The sequence below is a fragment of the Stegostoma tigrinum genome, chromosome 9, assembly GCF_030684315.1.
Source record: "Stegostoma tigrinum isolate sSteTig4 chromosome 9, sSteTig4.hap1, whole genome shotgun sequence".
In the NCBI taxonomy this organism is placed as follows: Eukaryota; Metazoa; Chordata; class Chondrichthyes; order Orectolobiformes; family Stegostomatidae; genus Stegostoma; species Stegostoma tigrinum.
The window spans coordinates 42,030,664-42,056,292 of record NC_081362.1 but is presented as its reverse complement, the minus strand read 5'-3'; the positions used below and the strand labels follow the sequence as shown (position 1 = coordinate 42,056,292).

Here is a 25,629-nt window from a genome sequence, read left to right as displayed (position 1 = left end):
AACATGAGGGAATGCACACTTATGTTACAAACAGAACCTATGATGGTTATTAAGGAGTTACAACATAATATTTGAAGACCACGAGGCCACACCATTGCATCGCAGTTTGATTTATTACATTTTCCCTCACCTGCATGCAGAAACGCAAATACCACCAAGCCTTTCAGTATGTGTTTTTATCTATGTCATACCATCTGAGCTCATCAGGGTCTCAACGTCCAAAACAATGGCTTGGATTTTGCGGTCAGCAGCGAAGTGACAGTCCTCGCTGCTGACCTTGAAGAAAGCTGCCCACATAAGACCTACTGATCTCCATGGTGTGGGTTTGTGGCATCAAATCAATGGAATCTCCAGGCGTCCAACAATGGAGAAGCCACCTTGACATTCTCACAGAAAGCAAACTAGGAAGTAAAATGCATTAACGTGCATTTTGATCATTTTTACAGCAAGAGACAAAGACTGGATTAGAACGTGAAGTATCAAACAAAATCTAAGAAAAATTAACTACATTAATATCTATGACTTTTCACAGTGGAAAAGCTTGACATTTTAACATTATTTTTCCAGGCTCAGAGGCATTCTTCAGCAGAAGACATAACCTAGTACAGTGTTTAAAAACTCAGTTAAAAATTTTCAACAGGCCATCTCATTTACTGGAGTATTTAACAGTAATATTATAATACAAAAAGGGAAGCTTTCGTCAGTTGAATGATTTCTAGACATGTCGTCTGTGGGGACTCAATGTAACCTGTGAAGATGAAGGGAATCACTGACAGTAACTTGTGGATTTCTGTGCTTAACTGTGCATGTGCAGGCACCAGAACTTGCTGTTAATTTCACAGTTGTAATGACAGCGAACACTGACAGTTTCGCTGTCATTATAACTGCAAAATCCGGGCCCATGTCTTATAAGCAGAAGGTGCAACATTGGCTGAGCAAGTAGAGCAGCTATACTCAATAGTTTATCGTTGTACATAAAAAGGTACAAATATATGGGGTTTAGGAATAAATTGATGTGGTGAAATGCAATTAAAAAGGTAGTGCCTGCATATCCAACTGCTACCTGACGATTAACTCTAAATGTATACACAGAGTGCACAGATATGAAGATTGGTCATGTACTGTTTGGGGAAGGTGGTGAAGGAAATAGATATCAATTAAATGTCCTATCTAAATACTCTGTTAGTAACAAAGAATTTACTGTATGCTTCATTCTACAGTAAAAACATTATTTTAAAAATTTTGGATAGCCAATGGTCTGTACAATCTAGCCAAAAGGCCAGTAATCCCCATCCATGCAGGATACAAATCTGCACACGGCACTCTGTGAATTTGATGGTTATCTCAAATGTTAAACCTTTATAGAAGACAGGCAATTTTCTCCAGCATGCTAACAAAATTTAAATAGGTCAGAGAAAGGGGGCACGACAGAGATAAACCTGAGCTGGAGCAAAAGCTACTTATTTGGAGTATGCCATATAAAAACAAATAACTAAATAAATTTAAAAATTAAAAAAAATGAGAAAAGCAATAAATAAGCACACACAAGGTTCACCAATTAGCTTTAAATTTTTTATTTTTTTTCATAAAGGGACAAAATGGGCATGTGAACAGGATAATGCAGACAACTGCCAAAACACAGACAGTGGTTTCCAATAGACTCCTGAACTTAACACAGACCAGAAACAAATACAATAAAAGCCAGGTTGTAGTGACCTTTGGTCATCTAAACAAAGAAAAAAAATTTAAAAAATAAAATGGAAAAAAGATCAATTTAGTGCATCCGTTTTGAACAGCGCACATAAGCAATAATAAATAGTGAATCCCATTGTAAAAGATAATTTTCAAGTTACAACAACAGCTTTTATTACAGGAATAGAAAAGGCCGATAACAAAATATTCTGCATTGCCATTTACAAAAATGTATTGACTCAAGCGGCTTTAATATGCTTTGCATATGAAATTTTCCCAATCTAAATATAAAGCACCATTTAGTTTTTGGCAATGAAAAAACTGCAAACATTTAATTTACTGCATATGAAGTTAGATGCTGGAATGTAGTAGGTGAGAGGTTAGGAGACAGAAGCACACTACAGAACAAACATTAGCTTGCAGTACTGTATACAGTATGGCAGCAGGAAGGGAACGATATGTACAACCATCCGCTTTGACCATTGGTGTGACTTTCTAAAGTTACCCCCAAGTGGCCGTTATACGACCTCTTATCTGTACAATGTCACGGTTGTGTACTTTTTTTTTGTTTGTTTTTTTTGTTGAAACGTACAAATAATTCGCACTATATTATTATCCTGCCAAATTAAAAAAATATACTGTGGCAGCCTGTGTTTTTTTTCCACTACCAAAAAAAAGGTACGTTGATACCTTTAAAGAACAAGCAACAGTTAAAAATACAAGCTTCAATATAAATACTATTGTGCCTACACTAGGTGAACATTTATTTCAATAACCATTCTAGAAATACAGAAAAGTAGAGACCATAAATGTGTTTAGCATAGGAATCAACATGTGTGCATTTTCCTATAGTTAAGTACTATATATATATTTATATTTATATATATATAACCTTAAACCTTTTCCCAATGTGAGTTTTGTACAACCTGAAGAGCTGTGTGTCCAAGGTAGAGTATCCACTAACTGTATAACATGTAGGAGTCTTGACAACCAACAAGACACTGGAACCCTAAAATATACTTTTCCCTAACATAATGAAGTGTCTCTTTTTAAAAAAAATCTTACCATTTATACTTAAAAAATCTGTACAAAACATCTTGCACTGTAGGAGCGAGATTATTTATTCTAAATCAACTGCAGTCCCGTTATAGTCCGCTGAGGAGACGTGATGTTCAATTGTGTTGCTTTATACTTAATATTCTTTTTAAGTTTAGCCAGGTGCACTATTCTAGTCAATGACTGGCAAATTGACACTAAACAAATCAGTCCATTTTCCTTTCCTTAGCGTTTTAGTAAGTTTTTTTCCCTTAATTATATGTTTGTAAACTGGGAAAATTGTACAGTGCACTTAATTGTCCTATCTGAGCTGTCTTTTATCCTTTTGTCTTTTTGCTCAGCCTCTGTACCCCTGATTAAAGAAAGGGCATAGAAGTCACAAGCAGAGTTAAGTGCGATTTAAGTAAAAGCTGGGGGTGGGGGGAGAGGGGGTGTCGGGGGATGGGTGGCTAGACAAGCACTAATGTATCACTTTATGTTTGTACAATTGCTATGTGGTGTATGAACCAAGCATGACTTTTTGGGATCAGAGAGATGCTGTGATATTAACGGAATTGTCAAGACTTTTTTCCTTGTGTTTTGTTGTTTTCATTTGCTTCAATATTGAAAATTGGTTAACTCACTGGTAGCCAAAACAATCAGGTGCACGACGTGGAACCATCACTTGGGTCAATGTAAACCCAAGGCTACTCCTCCAGTACTAAACTGAAGAACAGAAAGAAAACCAATACAGTTTAAATAGATGCAAGGCACTCAGATTATTTGATAGTATTCACCCAATCACCTTCGTCAAATTTATTTTCTTCTCCAAAAGTCAAGGCTAGCAATCGTTTTGTTCTAATTTAATATATTAACCCTTTGAGGACAGATTTTTCTTTTGGAAAAGAAATGGTTTTAACAGTGCGAATTCCAGTCTGTCCATAGAGGGTTAAACAAAGGAATAAATGGGGAGAGTTGCTTTCCCTCATTTTGTTTTCCCCCTCTATGTTACAACCTAAATTTTACATGATATGTGTTACAGGACACTATGCAACATGGTAGTCTTCTTTCGATAACCGAAAAAAAACAGAGAAGGGTAGTTACTCAACACCAACTGAAGACAGAATTAAACTGCCAAACATACCATACATGCTGTCTAGTTAGGGAAAAAAAAACAATAACATACACAACACGTAAATTATTGCACAAGAGAAAGGCTCGAGTTTGCGTAAATGCAATAGTATTGCCCCGATACAAATCATGCATTCATCAGTGACGTTAAACCAGTTGTGCTGGCATTAAGCACATGTTCCTCACGTCCTCAGCTTCCACTTCGTTTGATCACAAGAGAATAGAAAAGCTATAGGGAACTTGAGCATCAATACACCTAATCAGTTTTTATATCATTATTTAACAAGCGCTCACTGTGCCATTTTTTCATGTGTTTTTCGAGGGTACTATACACGCTAAAAGGCATCTGACAAATTTCACATTTGTAAACGTCTTTCCCCACCTGACCGTGCGTTTTCATATGTCGCGTGAGCTTGCTACTCTGGGCACAGGCGTAGTTGCACAGGTCACATTTGTATGGTCTCTCGCCCGTGTGGCTTCTCCGGTGGACCGTGAGATTGCTGCAGTTCTTGAAGATTTTGCCGCAAAATTCACATGTGTCACTTCGCTTGCCCTCTTTGGAGCTGGGCCGTCCAGGACCCGGTCCAGTGATATGGGGCGTGCTTCCACCACTTCCTGTGCCACTCCGACCTGAGATCCCACCATCCATTTCTCCTGGAGGAGTGGAAAAGCGTAAACTTCCATTTTCTGAAGAGTGCTCAGATGAAGTTGCAAAAGGCGATTGTCTGGAGTCTCCAAAGCTGAGGAATGGGTCTTTCATCTGTCGTGAGGCAGCATAACCAGCAAGCCACTGGGAGTAAACATTGTCCGTGGGAGCCAAAGGTGCTGATGGCAGGTCAAAGTCTTTCTCAAGTTTTATGCGTTTGGAGAAAGGACTAAGGGAAGTCGGGCTTCCCAAAATAGGCTTCTTGGATAAGCCTCCAGAGGCTGATTCACCTGGAGAGGAACCTCTACCATTGACTGTACCATCATCTGTGCGATCAGATTCACCAGCAACCGAATCTTCATCATAAGTATCTCTTTGAACTTCTGTTTCAGATGAGTGATGAGTCCGCTTGTGTTTTTCAACAAGAACTTGGTGAAAGGCCTCACCATAATGTTGCATTGTATTCATGGTGATGCTATGCATCACTTCAGGCAAAGATCTCTTCTCCTCTACAGGTCTTGAACTATTCTCGTGGTGACGCCCACTCTCGAGATTGACTCCAAAGGCAAAATCTGATCTGTTATCATTTTCCGGTTCCTCCTCCTCTTCCTCCTCCTCCTCCTCCTCTTCTTCCTCTTCCTCTTCCTCCTCCTCTTCATCTCCATTTTCTGGAATCATATTGGTATCTGTTTCACTCTTGTACTTTGCTACTGCAGATTTGAGGGCACTGCTGGCGCTGCCAACAAGGTCACTAGTACCCGGTTCAGGAGAGCTTGCAGTGGAAAGCCCATCGTCTGACTTGACTGTCATAGGTGAGGACTTGTGCAAGTGTGTTTTCATGTGTCTCTTTAATTTGCTGGCCTGAGTGCAGGCATGATCACAAAGGTGGCACTTGTACGGTTTCTCACCGGTGTGGCTTCGACGGTGCACTATCAAATTGCTCTGAAACTTAAATGTTTTCCCACAGAATTCACAAGACTTAGATTTGAGTACAGTCTGGGCAGGAGGTGCTGTGGGCTGGAGGGGTGGGAGGGGTGGTGTGCTGACAAATGGGGATTTGTTGCTCGACTGGAATGGTTGCAATAGCCTTTGCATAGGACTCGGACGGTTTGGCGACAATGGTGGAGTGGAAGTGTTGCCAGCCAACTCTCTAAGTCTCCTAGAGAAATCCATGGATGGTGGCTCAATAGGCATGGAGTTAAGACGTAGTACCCTGTCAAAGGCACTGGTGTGATGTACAGCGACCATTGCCATCTCCTCAGCACTCAACCGATCCATTCGATGTGGGTCTAGGTGATGCCGAGGTGGAGGACTAAACAATGGCGGTGTAGGGGGAAAGCGTCCTTCTCCAAGCCCTGGAGTTTCCCGTGAAACAGGCCCGGACATTCTCAGTAGGTTGAAAGGACTACTGTCAGCTATGTGAAGTCCATGAAGTGGAGGTTGAGGAGCACAGTCTGCCCCAAGTCCTGAAGGAATGCCAACCCGGGGGGTTAATGGACTTCCGTGCTCAGTTTCCAAATAAATTCTGAATCCATGGGTGTTCTGGGCATGTTGAAGGAGAAACCATGCACTACTGAATGGCTGTTTGCAAGTTGTGCAAGTGTAACTGCTGGGCTCATCCTTTCCTGCAAGAGAAAACAAACAATGTCAGCGTGAGGGCAACTGGAGAGCAGGCTCAACCATTACATTCAAACACCTATTTAAAAAGAAGAGAAAATATTAAATAAATTCACTATTCAGAAAATTAAAGAGCACTGTGGGACATCTTGATCCAACGGTCAATTATTTTCACACCATTTAAAATGGCTGTGAACCATTCTTATATCTAATCAAACTGCTTTGGTTACTGCTCGGTTCATTCAGTAATCCAGGCGGCAATGGTAATTTTATTCCCAGCAACAAAAAGCCAACTTGTAAATTTGCTATCCCAATCCTTTTTGAGAGAAATTTTCTAAAAGGCAAATCAGATACCAAAAAAGAACCCATTTTTTGCACTCTGACTCCAGATATATAGATAACAGTTATTGAAACATTTACCAGTTCAAACAACTGAATGTAAACCATGATCTAATCCCTGACTCTGCCTATCCAAAACTATTCTGCCCTGAACAGCGATAATCTGAGCTCTTTTATTTGGTCTTTCTTTCCATCCTGAAGACAGTGGCCCTTGATGAGCTATGGCAGAACAGATACCAGCCACCATTCAGAACGTCAACCAGCTAATCTTTTCACATATTGACCAGAATGCTGAACAACGCTCACCTCCGTCAATCTGGGAGCTGCTGAAACCTAAGCAACAACCTCACCTGCGGTTAAACAACTCAGTTCACAACAGAAAATGAATCTGTAAATCTGCATCTCTACGACTCAGCTGCAGAATACAATCACCATCAGGACCTTATGGAGCTGTGCATCTAATTCCTACCGAAATAATTAAACGATTGGAATTGTGAAATAGTCAGGTTACACAAAATGAGCAATGTTTCACTCATAAGTCTGAAGTGGAAAAAGCAATGTGATCTCAATTACATGCAAACACAAAGTGCTCTAATTAAATAAAGAATAAACAGCTAAACAATATTTATTTTAATATAAAAATGGAAGAGTGGGTAACAGATAATGACACTCCATGATAAATCTAAATACCAAAATTACACTATGTGGCACCCGTTAATGAAAGTATAGTTTTTAAATTAATTCATGGAACTGTGATATTGTTGTTTAAGTCAATGTTTATTGCCCTTCTCAGTTGCTCCTATGAAGGTTCAGGTGAGCTGCTATCTTGAAGCACTGCAGTCCATATGATATAGATATGCTCATAGAGCTGTTAGTAAGAGAGCCCCTGGAGTCTCACCCAGCAACAATGAAAGGAAGCATAATGTAGACTTTTGGTAATACAGAATATGTTCTGAAAAAAAAGATACATTTTGTCACAGTTTTCGTCTTGCCATCATCAGGACATTTGGCACTTCAAGCAGAAAACTTTCATTTATACTAAATGGGAGGAGTGTGTTAGAGAGATAGTAGGAACTGCAGATGCTGGAGAATCTGAAATAACAAGGTGTAGAGCTGGATGAACACAGCAGGCCAAGCAGCAGAGGAGCAGGAAAGCTGACATTTCGGGCCTAGACCCTTCTTCAGAAATGGAGGCAGGAAAGAGGGTTCTTAAATAAATAGGGAGTGCGTTTATTGGTTAGCAAGTAGGAAGTTAACCATCATGCTTTGTTTAAATTTTAAACCAGACAACTTGACTTTGATTAGTCAGAACATTGTTGAGAGATGAATTTCAAATGACTTCCACCTACTTTGTTTTAGTTGAAACAGGCGCAATCTGGCTACATTTTTTTTCAGTGTGTAAAGAATGGCGCCTTGTATAGTAATAAATATAACTTCCATTGTGCAGAGTGTGCCACGCTGAGATGGCTACTGGCAATTGTAAATTGATTCCAGCATAATTCCTTGCACCTTCTGCACTAACCAGGAATTATCCAATTGTAGAATCACGTCGAATATTAGAAACTTACTTGCAGGTTTAGCAAGCATGGGCTGGTTGGGCACCATCAGTAGCCGGTTGGTTGAGTATAGCAGAAGAGACATGCTGCTCGGTATGATCCGCCAGTCTTTGGGATGTATGGCTACATATCCGGCATCACATCAGCACTGAAATTCACACCACATTATTCATTTGCGTAGTACAACAATTTGGGTGTCAATGGCAGAATTGCATTAGTGATAAATGACACTCATGTTGCAACCGCATAATAGCAGTGTGAAACAGCAGTTTCATCGGTTGCTCAAACTTTAAGGAGGCTAATCCGACATAGACCAGATAGTTTGTAAGCACCAAAAGTGATGACCTTAAGATTCATAAGTTTGGATACTATACAGTGGGAATGGATCTGTTCAGAGTAGCCATTATCCCCCAGAATAGCTTTGATGCATCAGGTGCCAGTTGATCAAATTACTTGGGGCCTTTTTCTGAGATTACTGGTAAGGGCCAACCTTGTAGTGCGTGGAACTTGAAGAACCCGAACCTGTATAACTAACCAATGAAGGTAGATTTGTGGTAGATAGCAGTAGAGAAATCCCTGTACAATTTCTCAGTTAGGACACTGAGGAAGTTGAGATTATTTAATTGTTTGATTTCAAACATGAATTTTAGTGCAGGATGGTGCCTGTTAAAATATGCAAGTAATGTGGCATATGAATTTCAGTGCCAGTTTGATGCTTGGCAAATAAGTCAAATATCCATGGATAAGCAGATTGTGTCAAACAATATGCCCCTTCAAACAGAAGCAAAAGGCTGCAGATGCTGGAAGTCTGAAATAAAAAGAGAAAATGCTAGAGAAACTCAGCAGGTCTAGCAGCAACTGAGGAGAGAGAAACAGAGCTAAGGTTTATGACTCTAAATGGTTCCAAAGAAGTATCTTTGGACTGGAAAGATTAACTGTTTCTCACTCCACAGATGTTCCTAAACCTGTTGAGTTGCCACAGAATTTTCTGCTTTTACTTCATCCATAGCCCTTCAGCTGGTCAAAACAAGGAAGGTACTGGCAGTCCTTAACTAGCCTGCACTGTGAAACTCATAAAACAAATGTCAAACAATAGATGTGATTCTGCAATCAGACACATTTGCTGGATAATCCTGAATATGTGAGGAATTACATCGGGACCAATTTAGGATTATCAATTGGCCTTGCAGTGTGATGCAAATGTATGTACTGGAAGCTGAATATATTTATACTAACAGAGCTCTGTTCTTTACAGACAGAAAGAACATGTATATGCATTGTATTTGGTTCAAATCAAATACAGGTGACAGCCATTCATTTGAGTCATTTCCCAGGGAAATGCCCTGACCAATAAATTGGCACTCTTCCCACATGGCATAAATGTTACTTGCCCCTTGAATTGGTACTCTTGTCGAAATGTTCTGATGAGTATGAGCTTAAAAAACAACTTTTGTCAAAATGTATGTTTTCAGCAATACCAAAGCTTAATGTATTTGAAATTTGCTTCTCTTACATTAATGGAGGCACTATTTACCAGAGATTGTTTGAGATCTTCAAAACAAATGAGAGGATTAAATTCTGCCTCACTTTTAGTTATTCAAGCTACAAAAATTGTGAAGAACCAGAGGACAAGTATAAGTTACATCACCAGGTTAAAATTCAGAATGTCTTTGCTTTATAATCAGTAACCCTTAAATAAGTTGACCACAGAGCGTGCAGCAAGCATTAAAAGTTCCACAAGTGCCTAACATAACCTTACATGGAAAGTGGGTGGTATGTGAGAAGCTGTCTCCCAGTTATGATGTTCTCCTGGAACTTTGTTACAATTTTGAGGTTTATAAGCTTATTACATTTTGCTTCTGTACTTTTTATTTAGAATATATAAAGAGTGAGTTGTGTAACCTGTTCTGTAGTATGTCTGACAGCAAATCTGGACGGTTCGATTCTGGAGTTTATAGGAGAGCTTAGCTTGTTTTACTTATAAAAACTACAAGGTATTTTTACTGGGACACAATGATAACCAGCTTGGAGTTTACCGTGATGGGGTTCTGAGTTTTTCAAAGGCCTAGAATGGTGCTGAAGATTTTAAAGCTGTAAATAATGGTACTGTAAAATGTCCATTTAGTTCTAGGATGAAATGAGTTGAGATTGAGGAAACTAGTTCTCATTTCTATCTAGATACAACGTTAATATGTTTCACATTTCAATGGGGAAGAGGGTAGAAAAAGTTCTTTTTGGGATCGCATTACAGTCATGACTACAAATCTATGAAAATCTTAGACAAATGCCGTCTGTGAGGTCAGTAGAGAGAAGAGGCCGCTTAGTACTGAGCTGACATATGTGAGAAAGATACAACCTCTAGCCAAAGACCTTTATCCTCCAGCCATTTCATGATTCTTGCAGACTCATCCAGATATGGCTAGAGGAAGAATAAATCAGAACAAGCTTTCCTGCTGGTGATGGAATTAGGATCTCTCTAAAAAGAGAGGACAAATTGAAGTTACTATTCGTAACAATGGAATGTGGAGAGCTATTGAAAACTGGCAGCAATTTGGGCTGCTTACTACAAAGACTATAAATCCAGGCAGAGTGCAATGGGAGTTAAGTATGAAAGGGAAGTATTCCTCTCTGTATTTAAAATGCAAGTTGCCTGACAACATTAATTTAGTACTTCCAGTCATTTGTTGTAGTAAATGGCTTAAAACATGAAATCTCAATGTCTTTCTTTTGGCTATTAAATAAAAATTAGAATTTCTTTGTAAATGTTACCAATGTCTAGGAGATATAAACAACTTTCTTCTGGCATTGGTAAAATAAATTAAATGATTGCTAGTATCCCACAATGCAATTTGATGGCCATTGTTTCTTTTTTTCTGAGAAGACAACATTAACGACAGCAGTTTTATTGAAATAAATTCAAATTGTCAACTGCACGTATGAAATTCCTCATGATTTCTGAGACATTATTGATATGACAGGTCAAAGAGTAGTCTATGATCTCACATTTCTCAGATGCAATACTGGGAGTCACAGTGGATGAGGTGAGAAGGGTAAAAGGCACCTTTTTCCCATCAGGTAACAAAATGACAAATCTATTTGGGAATGAGTAGGGCACATGACAGAGTAGGGCACAAGCAAAGACTGCTATCCCACTAATCTGACCACAATGCAGGCTACAGTTTCATGGTCAAGGTGGCTGACAGAAGCTTTTTTTATTCCTCACCCTCACATAACCCTGTCCAACCCAAGTCTAGCATTCACAACTATTTCTCTCATTGCTCACCAGGACTCTCCTCCAAACACGACAGTATACCTCATTCCATCACCTCAGCTCCTAATGTTACTCTGTTCTCTCGTACTCTCCCAGCTCGGCTACCTCCCACATACTAGCATTACTGTTCCATCTTGGCATGCATATTCTCAAAGCACTGCACTGGGCCGCCACTAACACTTGCTTCCTTTTTTTCTGAAAGACAAAGTCACAAGCAACAGTGGGAAGGTAGTGAGGTAAGGAGGAGAGCACAGGAGCGATGGCTATTCAAGGTCTTAGTTGAGAGTAGTCTTACAGAGATTGTGGGGTCAGACTGGATCGGGGCAACGCCAATAGAGAAGCTAAAGGATGTATCCTACACAGGGTTTCTGCCAATCTTGCACACTGTCCCTTCCCATGGAAATTTCACCCTTACACACAATACCTGACAAAATGCAGCTGTTTCAGCAGCTATTCATCTGTCAGTTTTATCCTTGACACTAAAAGCTAATTCTTGTCACTCCCTTCCCTTTTAGGTGAAAATAATGTAGGCTGCCAAGAACGTGAATAGTTGAAAGACGACATCACTCACATTGACAGAACATTATTCAACGTTATTTCAGTGAGCACTAGCTCTGAAACTAGTATTACATAAACTTTGCAGGTTAAGCAAACGAGGTCAGCACCAAGACAGTCACCAAGCACTAGTCTATCAGCAGAGTTTCTATCCTGGCTCCACTGTAGAGTACAGATGAAGACCCAAATGCAAAATCTACATTAATGGTTAATTATAACAGACTTTTAAGTGCATTGCGCAGCACGCCAGTGTACTTGTACACAGAGCGAGCACAAGGGAGTCTAATTTTAACCTGACAGTTTGAAACTCCATGTATTCAACCATGGACACTATAGTGGAATATTCAACAACTGGACCTCTGGTAACAGCACTAAAAGCATTGCTATAATTAAAAGTGCAACAACATTCCTACCTCCCATCTGTCCCATATTTTCCATCCACCTTATGTTTTTACTTAACTCAGTGGACAACATCCACTAGTTTCAATCCACAAACGACACTATGAATAGAAATGTGGGGCGTATGAATAGGGGCTTTCAAAGTGATACTACACTCCTTCACATGGAGTAAAGGCAGTATGCAGACAAAGTCCCAAGACTATGGCATTGGCTCCACAGGTACGATGTTTTGTCCTCTCAAGTTGACAGCATATCTGCACCCCTGCAAGCACTGACCTGATTCCCATGTTGAGTCCATGTTGTCACTTGGATCAAACATTCCCAACTTGGGTATAACCAGATCGTCAAAACCCAAAGCTGCTTGAAGTCACCCACAAAAGCATTTCCAGTGTCCTTAGTGGACAATGAGTCATCTTCCTCTTCCCAAATCAATTTGCGAGAGCAATAATAAAAAGAAATAATACAGGGAGATATTGAACTTCTGCATGAGGGTGATTTCATGTCACAGTTAGGGGAGTAAAATTTGGCAAAACCATAATGTACAGTTTGTTAAGTAAACAGAAATGCTTTATATGCATTGACATTGTTCCTTATATCTTAAAATATGTGAAGATCTAGGGATAGCGTCAGAAAGTCTTCAGAAGCTGGATAAAAGAAAATGGGTCAGATAGAAGGTTGACATATTCAAGGGGAGAGTTTGCTGAAGAGAATTTCTCTTTTCTTCAGCAACTGCCAGATCAATCCCACTCCTTTGCATCATGCTTTTCTTCCTTATCCTCCTTTTCAACATTCCTCATCACTACCTCCCCTTGTTAGATCTGCAAGTGTTATCCCCTCAGAATAGCACAGTTGTGTAACATTCAGCAAAGTACTACTGATCTGGAGATTTTCTTAGGATTGCACATAAGAAGTAGGAGCAGAAGTAGACAGTTATTCCTTCAAGTCTGCCCTACCATTCTCTAGATTACCATTCCATAATCATCATATAATGACTGATCTGCCCAGACCACACTTCTTCTATTATGTGAGGTCCTCATTGCCCTCAACTCCGATACATCAAAAATTGTCTATCCCTCTTTAAATACTTTATCAATCAATCAATCTAACCTCCGCTGGGATAAAGAATTCCTGACATTCATTGCCTGCAAAGAATAAATTCCTTTGCATCTCAGTTTTAAATGATTGTCTCGTTAGTCTGTAATTGTCCTTATTTCAAGATTCCCCCATTTGGCATCTTGTCAACCATATCAAGTCTCCCTCAAAATCTGGTACGTTTCGATAAGATCGTTGTTCTAAGCTGTGATAAAAGATGGCCCCTATCCTGTTTATCCGTACCTAAAGAATCAAACTGGTTTTTTGAACATCCTCAAATGGCAGTATGTCCTTCTCACAGTGCTCAAGGTGGAACCTCAGTAACACCCTGTACAGCTGTAATAAGACTAGCCTATTTTTTAAACTCCCACCCACTAGCAATAAAGACAAAAATTCCAACTACCTTCTTGATTATTTACTGCACCACCATGCTAATGTTTTGTGTTTTATGCACAGGAACACCCAGATCTGTCTGCACTGCATTTTTTGTTAATAGTTTGTCTGAATTTAAATAAAGCCTGCCTTTAGATTCTTCCTATCAAATTCTATGAGTTCACACTTTCCTGCACTAAACTCCACCTGCCAAGTCTTTGTCCATTCTTTCAACTTAACTATTTGCCCTTGCAGTTTCTTTAAGTCTTCATAATAATATGCCCTCCTACCTATTTTTGTATCAATTTTTCTATCAGTAGATTTGGATACATTTTACCTACACACTCCTCCAAATCATTTAAGTAGGTGGTAAATAATTGAGACCCTGTGAATGATCAATACAGCACTTCACTAGTTAAGCACTTGCAAATTGAAAAAGGCTTATTAATACCAAGTGACTCTCTTTGTTGGGATAATGCCAGAGCAGACTGGAGATTTGCTGAAGATGTTGAAGGTTTAAGAAATGTCTGCAGAAGTGACAGGGTACAGCTCCAGCCAAAAGTCAGTTCTCATTTCTGGCAACGTCCAGCATGCCTGGTATTACTTTACCAATAGGATAACCATTGCATTGCACTCACTCTTCCAGCATGTGACCCTACCCAACAATATTGAAAACTGAAGTGGCCAATTTCACACCAGAAATCAAAACAGATTCTACCCAAAGTGTGTATGATTTTGTTGTCATTTGTTTCTTAAACATTTTTGAAAATTGCAACATAAATCTTGTTCAATAAATGTTCTCATAAGCACTGGTACCTGTAGGAAGTATTTGCAATCACATCATTGGAGTCCAAAAACTTTTCCTTTCAGATGAGACAAGGTATTTTAATGGTCATTTTCCAGATTTGAAACTGTGTATTTAAGTGTTAATCCACACAAAATTTCTCAGCATGCTGCAACATCCCAGACCAGTGCCCTTCTCCCATTACTTCATCACACAACTCTTCTCTTAAGAACACACAGTCTGATGTGCAGTAAATAAAAATAGTATTTCAAAAATTAAAAGAACAGTCTTAAGAAGCAAATCATCTTTAAATGGCACTTTGTTGGATTGCAATTTGAAATACAATGATGATGTAATCTTACTATATTTATCCATAATATATTATTCTTTAAGGACTCTATTATTGGATTCCAGGATATGCATAACTAAGAAGCCATCTTTTAAACAAGTGAAACAAATGGGGAACAAAGAACTATATCTACAAAAAAGGTCCAATCTATTTACCGTTCCTTTTATTGCATTATCTTTCAGAAGTCTGTCAAATTTTCTGAAAGTTTGGCCATTCTGTTGAGTCTGAAACGTCGGATAAGGCCAGTTCTCAATAGTCTATCAAAACGCATCTCGCTTTCATAAACATTCCTTGTACAAAGTAAATGGAAAATGTCCAGAGGAAACATCAGTACAAGGGATAGATCAGTAATCCAGTCACAGGAAAGAAGCACAGCTCCTTTTTCACTCAATGGCAGCATGCCTCCTCTTTTTGTTGTTTTCAGGGGCTGATAAGGGCCACTAAATAACTGTGTATAAATATTTAATTTCATGGACATATTTTTCTGACTCACTCCAAATTTTGTCATGTTCAAGACTTTCCACTAGATACTGCTAGTGAGCTCTATAAATACTCTGGTGACCCCCAGTGGCTAAAATGAATATATTGCAATGATGTAGGGTTGAAACCTTTTGATCCAAAACCTCATCTGACCAACCAGCAGATTAGAAAGAGGGGGTGGAAAAAATGCTGCCATTGCAATCTCAAATATTACATCTTTGCAGGCTGTTTCTACTTCCTAAAAGTGAAAGCAATTGTGCTGTAGACTTGATTTTGATCTGATTGGTGCTCTGCACTATGCTGGCAAGGAGTGCTCTTGTGCTGGTCTCCCAGTAGCTGCTGTTTCAGGTCGAAACTGCAGAAACGGAATGATTGTCACTCTTCTCTGATGCATATCTAGGGTCCTGAGAGAATATAAGGCAAGCCTTTGGGTACTATGTAGTCCCAATCCAGACCCCAAGGACATCACAAATCTGCCTTATATAGTGTACATTTGAAAATAAAAAAGAGAAGCAAAACAATTTTACACTTGGTGATGGCTGGTTGTCCCACAGCACGCAGTAATATAAAACAGTACTGGGACAATTGCCATTTCCCTCCTCTTGGCCGTTCTCCAAAAACGGTGAAGCCTCCCCAAAAGGAAAGTTGTGAAAAATAAAACTTTTCAATAGGAAAGGTTTCTCCTACGCTTTGCTTCACAACCACTGGAAGACTAGCAACGGAACCAGACTCATGAAAACCCTCTCATCTTTAAAAGGTAACATAAGGGAAGGCAGAGCTTATAGGCCAGAATGAAAAAAATGTATCTGTACATTTTTATAAAGTGATCTTGTGGGTAAAGCTAGCCTTGGGCAATTTAGTGTTACCTTTATCCAAGATATTCGATTAGTTTGGCCCCCTCTTTCAGGAACATGATAAAGATCCAGCAAAACGAATTCCCATCATAAAAGATGACCTGGCTCCAACCCCGCCTCTTTGACCTGTCTGTCTCCCCTCCACCTATCTTCTCCTTTATCCATCTTTTATCCACCTTCCCCTCTCTCCCTATTTATTTCAGAATCCCCTTTCCCTCCCCCATTTCTGAAGGAGGGGGGTCTAGGCCCAAAACATCAGACTTCCTGCACCTCTGATGCTGCTTGGCCTGCTGTGTTCATCCAACTCTACACCTCGTTATCTCCGATTCTCCAACATCAGCAGTTCCTACTATCTCCCCATCGTAAATGTGGGTTTCAAGACTCCAGCTGGACCTCACTGCCATTTTATCAGGCAGCGATATAAATATCATTACAGCAATATCACTGGAAGCCAGGATATACTTCTTTGGACAAACAAACAAGTCAATTTCCAAACTATGATCTAGTTAATGGCTACTCACTGGCTAGGTATTCAAAAAGAAGTGAGTCTTAAAATCAAACTACTGCATGTTCAAAAACTACCATGGGTCTCTCCGTCAACATCTTCATTTGTTCTATACTGCTACCATGATATCATTTGCTACAGCTGGAGTGTTTTTTTTATTTAGATACAATATTGATGCAATTTAGCATTATATTTGATCAGAGGCTATGATAGGAAACTGCTGAATGTTGTCTTTAGTAATGAGAAAGCCGAAATGGTTCAGATTCGAACATTCTGTCTTATTATATAGAAAAACATTGTAAAACAAATGGTGAAGAGCTGACTGCATCCAGAAACACAGATATACACTGAACAGAATACGTTGCAATTAAGTAGCATATTTTACAAGACAAAGGAAAGGTTCAGAGTAACATGAAGAGCTTCAGATAAATATTAGCGGTACGCATTGATGAACAATCTGATTAAGTATGACTGTCTGTATTTAAATGGCAAAAAAGGTTTAATATGTAATCATCCAATTGACAAATTCACATGGGCAGTTTGAATTCCATCTGCATGAATTTGACTGAATTGAGAAGCTAGTTGGCTAACAAACACTGAATGTGACCTTATCCTTTCTTCTAGCTTTATCATGGGTTAAATCAACAAAACAAAAGGACTATTTACATGCAAAAGCAAGGTATAAAAAAAAATGTGCAATCAGTGCAATCATGGTTTTTTAAAAAACCATCAGTAATTGAATGGAAATGCTATAGTCAGTGAAGAACTGCTAAGCAAATAGTAACAGCAAGCTAGAAGAAGTCTTTGCTTTCTAATCACTGAAGTTTAATTATTTTCATGTCACATATATTTACAGCATTCCCCTTGAAATCAGGACTTCTGTGATTCCAAGTACCATGTTCGTACTTTTGCTCAGTGGAATCTCAATCATACACTCAGATTTATCATTTTAAAAAAGGTATAAATGCTGCTCACCAACCTTTTGAGGGAGCACCAAGTTTAAATGCTGAAATTTTTTTTCAGTGTTAATACTATTATTTGTATTAGTGGTGGTGGGTGGAGGTTGCTGATCTACCATTGTGCTTCCCCCTTCTATCAAGGGGATGGAATAACCTTGACCATAGGCCCCTCTATTAATACAGTCAATATCACTGCTGTGATTGACCCTTGGGGAGGACAAATGAATTACTTTAAGCAGTTTCAATAATATTTTCCCTAACTCTGAATTAATTTATTACATTTGTAAATAAGTTTAAAGATACACGCATACTTGAGCTTTAGCTCAGATACAGCCCATACAGAATGGCAGTACTCCAGACACTCAGTTCAATTCAAAACCATTTCATGAAGCAAACATTTCAACCTGTAGCATCACTGGGAATGGATGGGGCTGAATGGTACCAGAAATTGGCTAAGGTGTCATTATCGTCAAGCGTCATAGACGATTTCTCTCGTTTTCTCCCAATTTTCTTGCAAGAGCATGCCTAAACTCATTGTACGAGCTAGGTACCACACCCTATGACACACCTCTCATCTGATGCTGGCATGATGAACATAGCATGGTGCCATACAGAAAAATTCCTTTGATGACTGCTGACAAACATAACAAGCTGCCTGGCTTTTGTGTCTATGACAAAGTGGAAGTAATAAATAATATCATCCTTTTAAGGTTTAACTGAGTGGCCAACACACAAAAAGCCACAAGCATATGGGGAGGTACAAAGTGTGTGAATTCTACGACAGCAAATGAGCAGCCATAAGATGCAGCCTGGATGAAATTGTGAGCTGGATGCCTGTCCTTCACACAAAGCTCCCTTGTACCAGTTTTCCAAAGACAGATGTTGGTGTGTTCCAAAGTGCAACATTAAAGAACAGAAACACACTAAGTGGATCATGGATAGGCTATGATGATGCAGTGGGGCTCGTGCATATCAGATGTCACTGTCCATGTATATGGAGAACACGTGGAGCATAGAGTTTGCCCTGAGATATTTGTACTGGGTATCCATGATGGAAATCCAGGGGAACAAGCAGCGAGCTGGAGTCAGCAGATACCTGCTTAGAGACTTTCATTTCGGAAAGTCTCAGCTTCTAGTTTCTATCTGGTGGTTCGGAGAATAGGAGGTTGCACATTAATGACATGAGATTAGGTAGTACTGAAGGAGAGAATGAGAAATAATCTCAGTTCATCAGCCTCTCGCTGCTCACTAGCAAAGAATCTCATCCCGACATCCAACACTTAGTTGGAAAATGCAACATTTTGGTTTCAACATCAAGGAGTGTTTTAATGGCCCAATGAATTTTTCAAAACTTCTTGCCATAGTCCATATCATTTAATGCCTGGGCAGATTCTGCAGATGGTTATCGCCCAACAAGTTAAATGCCTAATGGTCATGTAGTAATGGCTACATAATCGCCAAAATTTAGCAAGGCTCATCACCAAAGTTTACAGACATTTATATTATAACACAAGACTTCCATCACATTGTACCATTAATGCAATATGCATCTATGTCTGATATTGAAATACATTCAATGCAGCTTTTGCCCTTTTAGTGCCTTTGTGTGCTTTCTGATCCTGTGGGAGAGGCAAAAGGAAGAAGTACTTATTTTCAACGTCTACTTTCTATCCAATGAACGTTGGCCTCTGGCACATTTGAGGCATAGAATCGGATTGTTTCATATTACACCTTGCCAATGACAGCAAGGACTACCACATTATGGCATACTAATCAGTGTCACCATACCAAAAAAAAATTATCCTGCATAGTTCACCCTCAGTCCACTAAGTTAAGTTACAGAATTATATTAATATCATGTATGCCTTATTTCCCAGTCAACATATTATTATGGCTTTATTACATCCAACTTAAATCAAACCAGACTGTGAAATATTGCAGCATCTTCCCAAATATGGCTATTAGATTATCAGTAACAAGTTGAAAGTCTTTATCAGCCTCTGAAAAGTTTTAGGATCGCATTATAGCCCCTCCAAAAAAATGGGAGCCTCCATTTCACTAACGCGCCAGGTCCTATGCTTTGTGGTGGGTTCCAAAGAAAGAAAACCTCACAACCACACCAAAGCTGCCCTCACCCCCATACAACGCAAACCACAGCACTTCCATCAGCTGTTTGTGCATTGTTTATCATACCCCTTGCCAGACACCAAATGTATTTCATTCAGCAAAAGAAAAGCTTCCAGTGGCAGGAACTCAGAACCTGCCAGTGGCATACAATTCTGGAAAATACAGCAACTTTGAAACATTTTGCTAGGATTGGTGCTGCTATGGTACACATTAAGCCATTATTTAGGTATGATAGGTTTCTAACAATGAAAAATGTCTGACGTGACTAGCTATTAAACTCTGGTATTACTGCTTTTGATTTGTTGTATTTGCTCCCATGCATATCCTCAGTCAACCACTTGTGTGTAAATTTCCAGTGAGAAATTAAAGACTAATGCTTCTAGACCTGCATTACGAATTCCACCTTAATTGAAGGGAAAAGCCCACAATTCCAAGTAAGCATCTGATTCAAACAGCTGAACACAGGGCCATTCAAACCTCCATGGAATTGGGATCCCTCAAATCCCATGGTTATGAAAGAATGCCATTGAGTTTCATCTGCCCATTATAGCTAACCTCAGGTTGGCATTCCTTCCATAATCTCCTCTGCATGTCCCAAGGAAGTCATTAGCAATAATCTTCCTAATGGGGCACAACCCAGTCAATACACCAGCTAGAGAAAAGTCTGCAGCGTTAGGGCTTTTTACCTTTAAACTTCTGCTCTTCTGTGAAACATCCTTCTGCCACTTTGGATGTGAAAAACATTCACTGTTAAAACTATATCATTCCTTTGTACTTTGCCTATTTAGCTTTATTATGATGAGCTTTTGGAACAACAACTTTGAAAATTCAATTTTTGCTGCTTGGCCTGGTTCCTAAAATCAGAAAAAGAATACTTCGTGCCCATGAATGAAGCAAGTGAATTTTATTGCAACTCCTCATGCAGAATTACTTGGACCACAGAAATATTTGGCTAACCATTTTGCACTCCGAAGATGATCATAATTTCAGGAACCTAGATTCAATTCTGCCCTCAGGTGACTGGTCTGTATGGTGTCTGCATGTTCTCCCAGTGTCTGCGTGGGTTTCCTCCAGGTGCTCCGGTTTCCTCCCACAGTCCAAAGATGTGCAGGCTAGGTGGATTGGCCATGCTAAATTGCCCACAGTGTGCAGGGATGTGTAGATTAGGTGGATTATAGAGGGATGGGTCTGGGTGGGATACATTAAGGTCAGTGTAAACTTGTTGGGTCAAACAGCCTGTTTCCACACTGTAGGGATTCGATGATCCATAATTGCTCCACAAGGTGGATGGAATGCCAGTAAAATTGGAATAACTTGCTCATAATAAAGCGTTGAGGGAAAGTACTTTTCTTAAGATAGCCTAAGATCCAATTTTGTAAAAGTACTGGAATCAATTATTGAGGAAATAATTTTCCAAATGTTCTGCTATTATCATTCCATCGAGCAGAGTCAGCATGGTTTCATGAAAGGGAAATTGTGTCTGACTAATTTACTAGAGTCTTTTGAGGAAGTCTCAACCAGAGTGCTTAAGGGGGAACATGTTTGACAAGGTACCTCACAGAAGGTAAAGTCATAAAAGCTGGAGGTGGGATACTGACATGAAGATCGGCTTGGCTAATATGTCGAAAAAGGTTCTTATGAGGTTGGCGACATGTGAGCAGTGTGGTTTCAAAAAAATCAGTGCTGGGACTCCAACTATTTACAATATATATATTTATGACTTGGAGAAGGAAGTGAATGTACTGTAACCAAATTTGCAGACAACAAAAGGCACGGGCATAAGGACAAATTCCAAGAGGAACACCAAAACGTTTGCAAGAGATACTGATAGGTTAAGTGGGCAAAAAAAAAAAAATGGCATACGGACCATAATGAAGCTGCTCATTTTGGAAGGAAGAACAGAAGCACAATATTATTTAAATGGTGAAAACTGCAGAAATTTGCAATACAAAGGGATTGCAGATACTTGTTCATGAATCACAGAAAGCTAGCACACAGATGCAGCCACTAATCAGGAAGGCTAATAGAATACTGGCCCTTATTTCAAGGAGATTGGAGTATAACAGTAGGGAAGCCTTACTGCAACTGCACAAGGTGCTGCTGAGGACAACATCTGGAGTATCGTGAGCAGTTTTGGTCCCTTATTTAAGGAAAGTTGTTATCTCACTGAAGGCAGTTCAGCGAATGTTTACAAGGATAATCCTCCGAATAGACAGACTGTCTTGTAAGTAAAAGCCCAACAGGTTGGGATTCTATTCACTAGAGTTTAGAAAAATGAGAGATGATCTCATTGAAGCATATAGGATTCTTAAGGGTCTTCACAGGATATATGCTGAGAGGATGTTTCCCCACATGGGAGAGTCTAGAGACCAGAGAATGTAGTCTGAAAATAAGGGGCACCAATTTAAGACTGAGATGACAAGGAATTTCTTCTCTCAGGGAACTGAGTGTCTTTGGAAGTCCTCACCACAGAGAGCAGTGGGGGCAAAGACTTGCATATATTTAAGGCTGAGACAGATTCTTGATCAAGGGGGAAATCAAGGCTTGTGTGGAAAGGGCAAGAAAAAGTGGATGTAAGGAATATCAGATCAGCCTCGATCCTAAGGAATGGCAGAGCATGCTTCAGGGCCCTAACGGCAGAGTTCTCTTCCCATTTCTTATGGTTATTGTCTTATCCTCCCTGTTTTTCTTCATATACAGATTTTTTCCTTTCTTCTTTCCAATATTTTGTAATATATATTTCCAAATTAATTCCATGGATGTCATCAGCCTTTTCTGCCTCATGGCCAAGGGACTCCTCTATACATCACCATCAACAGTGACTGCTGGCAAGGCATTCAACTGTGGGATGCATCACTATGGGCAGAGGTGGTTCTCATCCAACATCCACAAAAAAAAATACATTTCCAGCAGAAGCACTGGGGGCAGAAAGTGTAACAATTTTTACATCAATGTCATTTTCAGTTACTTAAACCAGATAGTCAAAAATGGTGAACTGGACAATCTCACTAAAATTTTTTTTGTGATAAATCCATTACATTACATTTAGAAAATTAAATCAGGTATCACCCTTGATTACATAAAGGATTTTAGTTAAATACGGGGCAAATATAAAACAATTATGTCCTAAAGGACTACCTAATCATGCCTTGTTCATTGAAGAATTTATATTTGTGATTATGCAGATGAGTTTGAAAAGAAACTTGAACAATAACTTCAGTTTGGAAATTTGTGCCCAGACTTCTATCACAGAAGTGCCATTTCCTTTGCTGGAGCTGGAAAGAAAAATTTAGCAGTAACGGGCAACCTGAGTCAGAGCTCTCCTCACTATGTGTCAATGCTGCTTTGCAATCACACACCCAGACTGCAAATTTTGTTGCCCAAGTCAGATAATGTCAGGATGGTCACTTGACTGAGAATTAAAAGGTCTAGTACCTTTAAATTACCAATCCTGCATACTTTGAAAACAGCATTGCCTATCCTGGCAGGTACTTCTAATGCTCTGTCCGCTGCAATGTCATCAAGGGTACCACGATATTGCCAAATGCCTAGATAGATGGCTCATATATTGACACCATGTGGTTTACTTCCCTCTGTTCTCTACTTACACCACAGTGATTGAGATATTTGCATGAAATTCTTGTCTGATTTTTATGCCAGCCATTTAAGACAATTCATTAAAACGGTACCCAAACATATAAGCTTTTTTTTTAAGAAATCACAGTACAACTGTAAAAATGGTTGGAGGAGTATTAACAGTGCAACACATTAGATTATGATTTTTTTTAATATAGGGATTCCTCTTTCATTTATTCCAGTTCAACCATTCAATGATTTGCACTATCCACGAAACTGGCAGGTGAGACTTCAAGTGTGGCCACTTTTTAAACGAACTTCTACAGAAAATTTGGTCTTATTGGGAAAATTCAACAGCTCTGGAGGTGTATAAATATTAAACTGAAAAAGCAAGCCACCTTTAAAAAGCTATCAGCCATTCATTATTTTACTTACCAAGTTTAATAATGGATTTTACATCATGCTGAATTTCAGATTTACAAATTAAGTCTGAAATCTTTAAGAGTTCCACCTACTGCTCACTTTAATTTACATTTTAAAAAGGATGCATACCAAATTAAATTTACAAAAAAACAATACATCTCAGCTTGCTCCTTGGTTAGCTAATAATGGGCATAAATCATTCCTGAGGAGACCAAAAAAAAACAGATTTTTATTTCAGATTTCCAGTGTCCTCAGTGTTGAAAAACTCAGCAGCATTTGCGGAGAGAGAAACAGAATTAAGTTTTCAAATCTCATACGACTCTTCTTCAAAACTAGAAATGGTTGGCAAATTGTGTTTTTTTAAATGGTGTAGACAGAGGAGGGGTGAACCAACTGTGTTTTGCTTTGGGCACTCACACAAAGGAAGCATTAAATGCATTACAGGTGAAATGTAATGTGAGCGTAAAATAGTAGGTGTCAAAGGAGAAAATGGATCTGCTCCGCTGAAAGCAAAGTTCACAAAACACAGCTGAGGTTTGTGGAGTGATGTGATCACAGAACAAATAACACTAAGGTTTTACAGTAGATTTGTAGCTTGGGTTGTGGATCCTGTGGTTGGTTGGCTCGCCAAACTGGTTTGTTGTTGCTCCGCAGATGTTTCGTTATCTTGCTGGGTAACATCATCAGTGTAGCCTCCAATGAAGTGCTGTTGTGTTGTCCTGCCTGTTATTTAAACTCTGGTGTCCATTGACTCTAACACACACACAAAGTTATGTGAGAACATTACTTAAACGGGCAACAACACAATGCAGCAGCACAGAACTTCACCAAAAAGAAGAGGAGTACCTCTCCAAGGTATTCAAAGACAATGGATACCCAAAAAAACTGGGTCAGAAGATGCTTATTGCACAAATGACACCAGAAAGATACTACATGCCCCAACAAACTCATCATGCTTCCTTATGTCTGGAACACATCTGATCTGACCACAAGACTCCTACAACCACCAGACGTCAGAGTAGCACACAAACCCACATCAACCCTACACCAACTGCTAACCCAAACAAAGAGCCACTACCCACTATGGACAGGACCAATGTCATATACAAGGTTCCCTGCAAAGACTAATGACAAACATTACATTGGACAGACAGGAAGGAAATTAACCACAAGAGTATATGAATATCAACTGGCAACAAAAAAAAACACACAAACAATATGCACTCATCTCCATCCACATGTACAAGGAAAACCACCAATTTGATTGGGACAACACTAGGACTCTGGGATTTGTGAAGTAGAGACAATTATGGGAATACTTAGAGGCCTGGTTCTCCACTAAGAAAGTCATCAATAAACACAGAGTGAGACCCCATATACACTCCGTTGCAAAGAAAAATGGGAAGGGAGGTAAATGCAGCTCAAAAGACACCAGCGTTTAAATAACAGGCGGAAAAACACAACAACACTTCATCGGAGGCTGCAATGATGATATTTCCCAGCAGGGTAATGAAACGTTTGCGAAACAAAGAACCAGCTGAGTGAGCCAACCAACTACGACCACACCAGAAAGTATACCAACTTCCCACTCACCTTTTCCTTCCTCACTATCCAAAACTAAAAACACCTTCCAAGTGAATAAACATTTTACTTGCAGTTCTTTCAGTCTAGTCAACTGTACTCACTGCTCTTAATGAGGTGTCCTTTATGGTGGTGAGGCCAAATGTAGACTGGGTAACATCTTCGTGTACCCATAACAGTGAACTGACCTTCCAGCTGATTTCCACCTCAATAAACAATTTGCTCGGGTTTGTTCAAGTGTTCTGATAAAGGTCAACATACCTGGGAGGAACACCATCTCACTTTC

General features: G+C 39.4%; 1 protein-coding gene across 7 annotated transcripts in view; it reads right to left on the bottom strand.

The window, feature by feature from the left end:
* Positions 1–25,629, bottom strand: part of bcl11aa (BCL11 transcription factor A a) — a 195,176-nt gene that overhangs the window by 70,982 nt on the left and 98,565 nt on the right. For 4 of the 7 annotated variants that reach the window (XM_048535801.2, XM_048535802.2, XM_059648507.1 and 1 more), the window contains exon 3: positions 4,241–6,129. In XM_048535801.2, coding sequence (XP_048391758.1) covers positions 4,241–6,129 — 1,889 coding nt within the window. Of the gene's footprint in view, positions 1–1,597; positions 6,130–25,629 lie in introns of those variants that run through there. The other 3 variants (XM_048535799.1, XM_048535804.2, XM_048535803.2) reach the window with 1 other exon arrangement.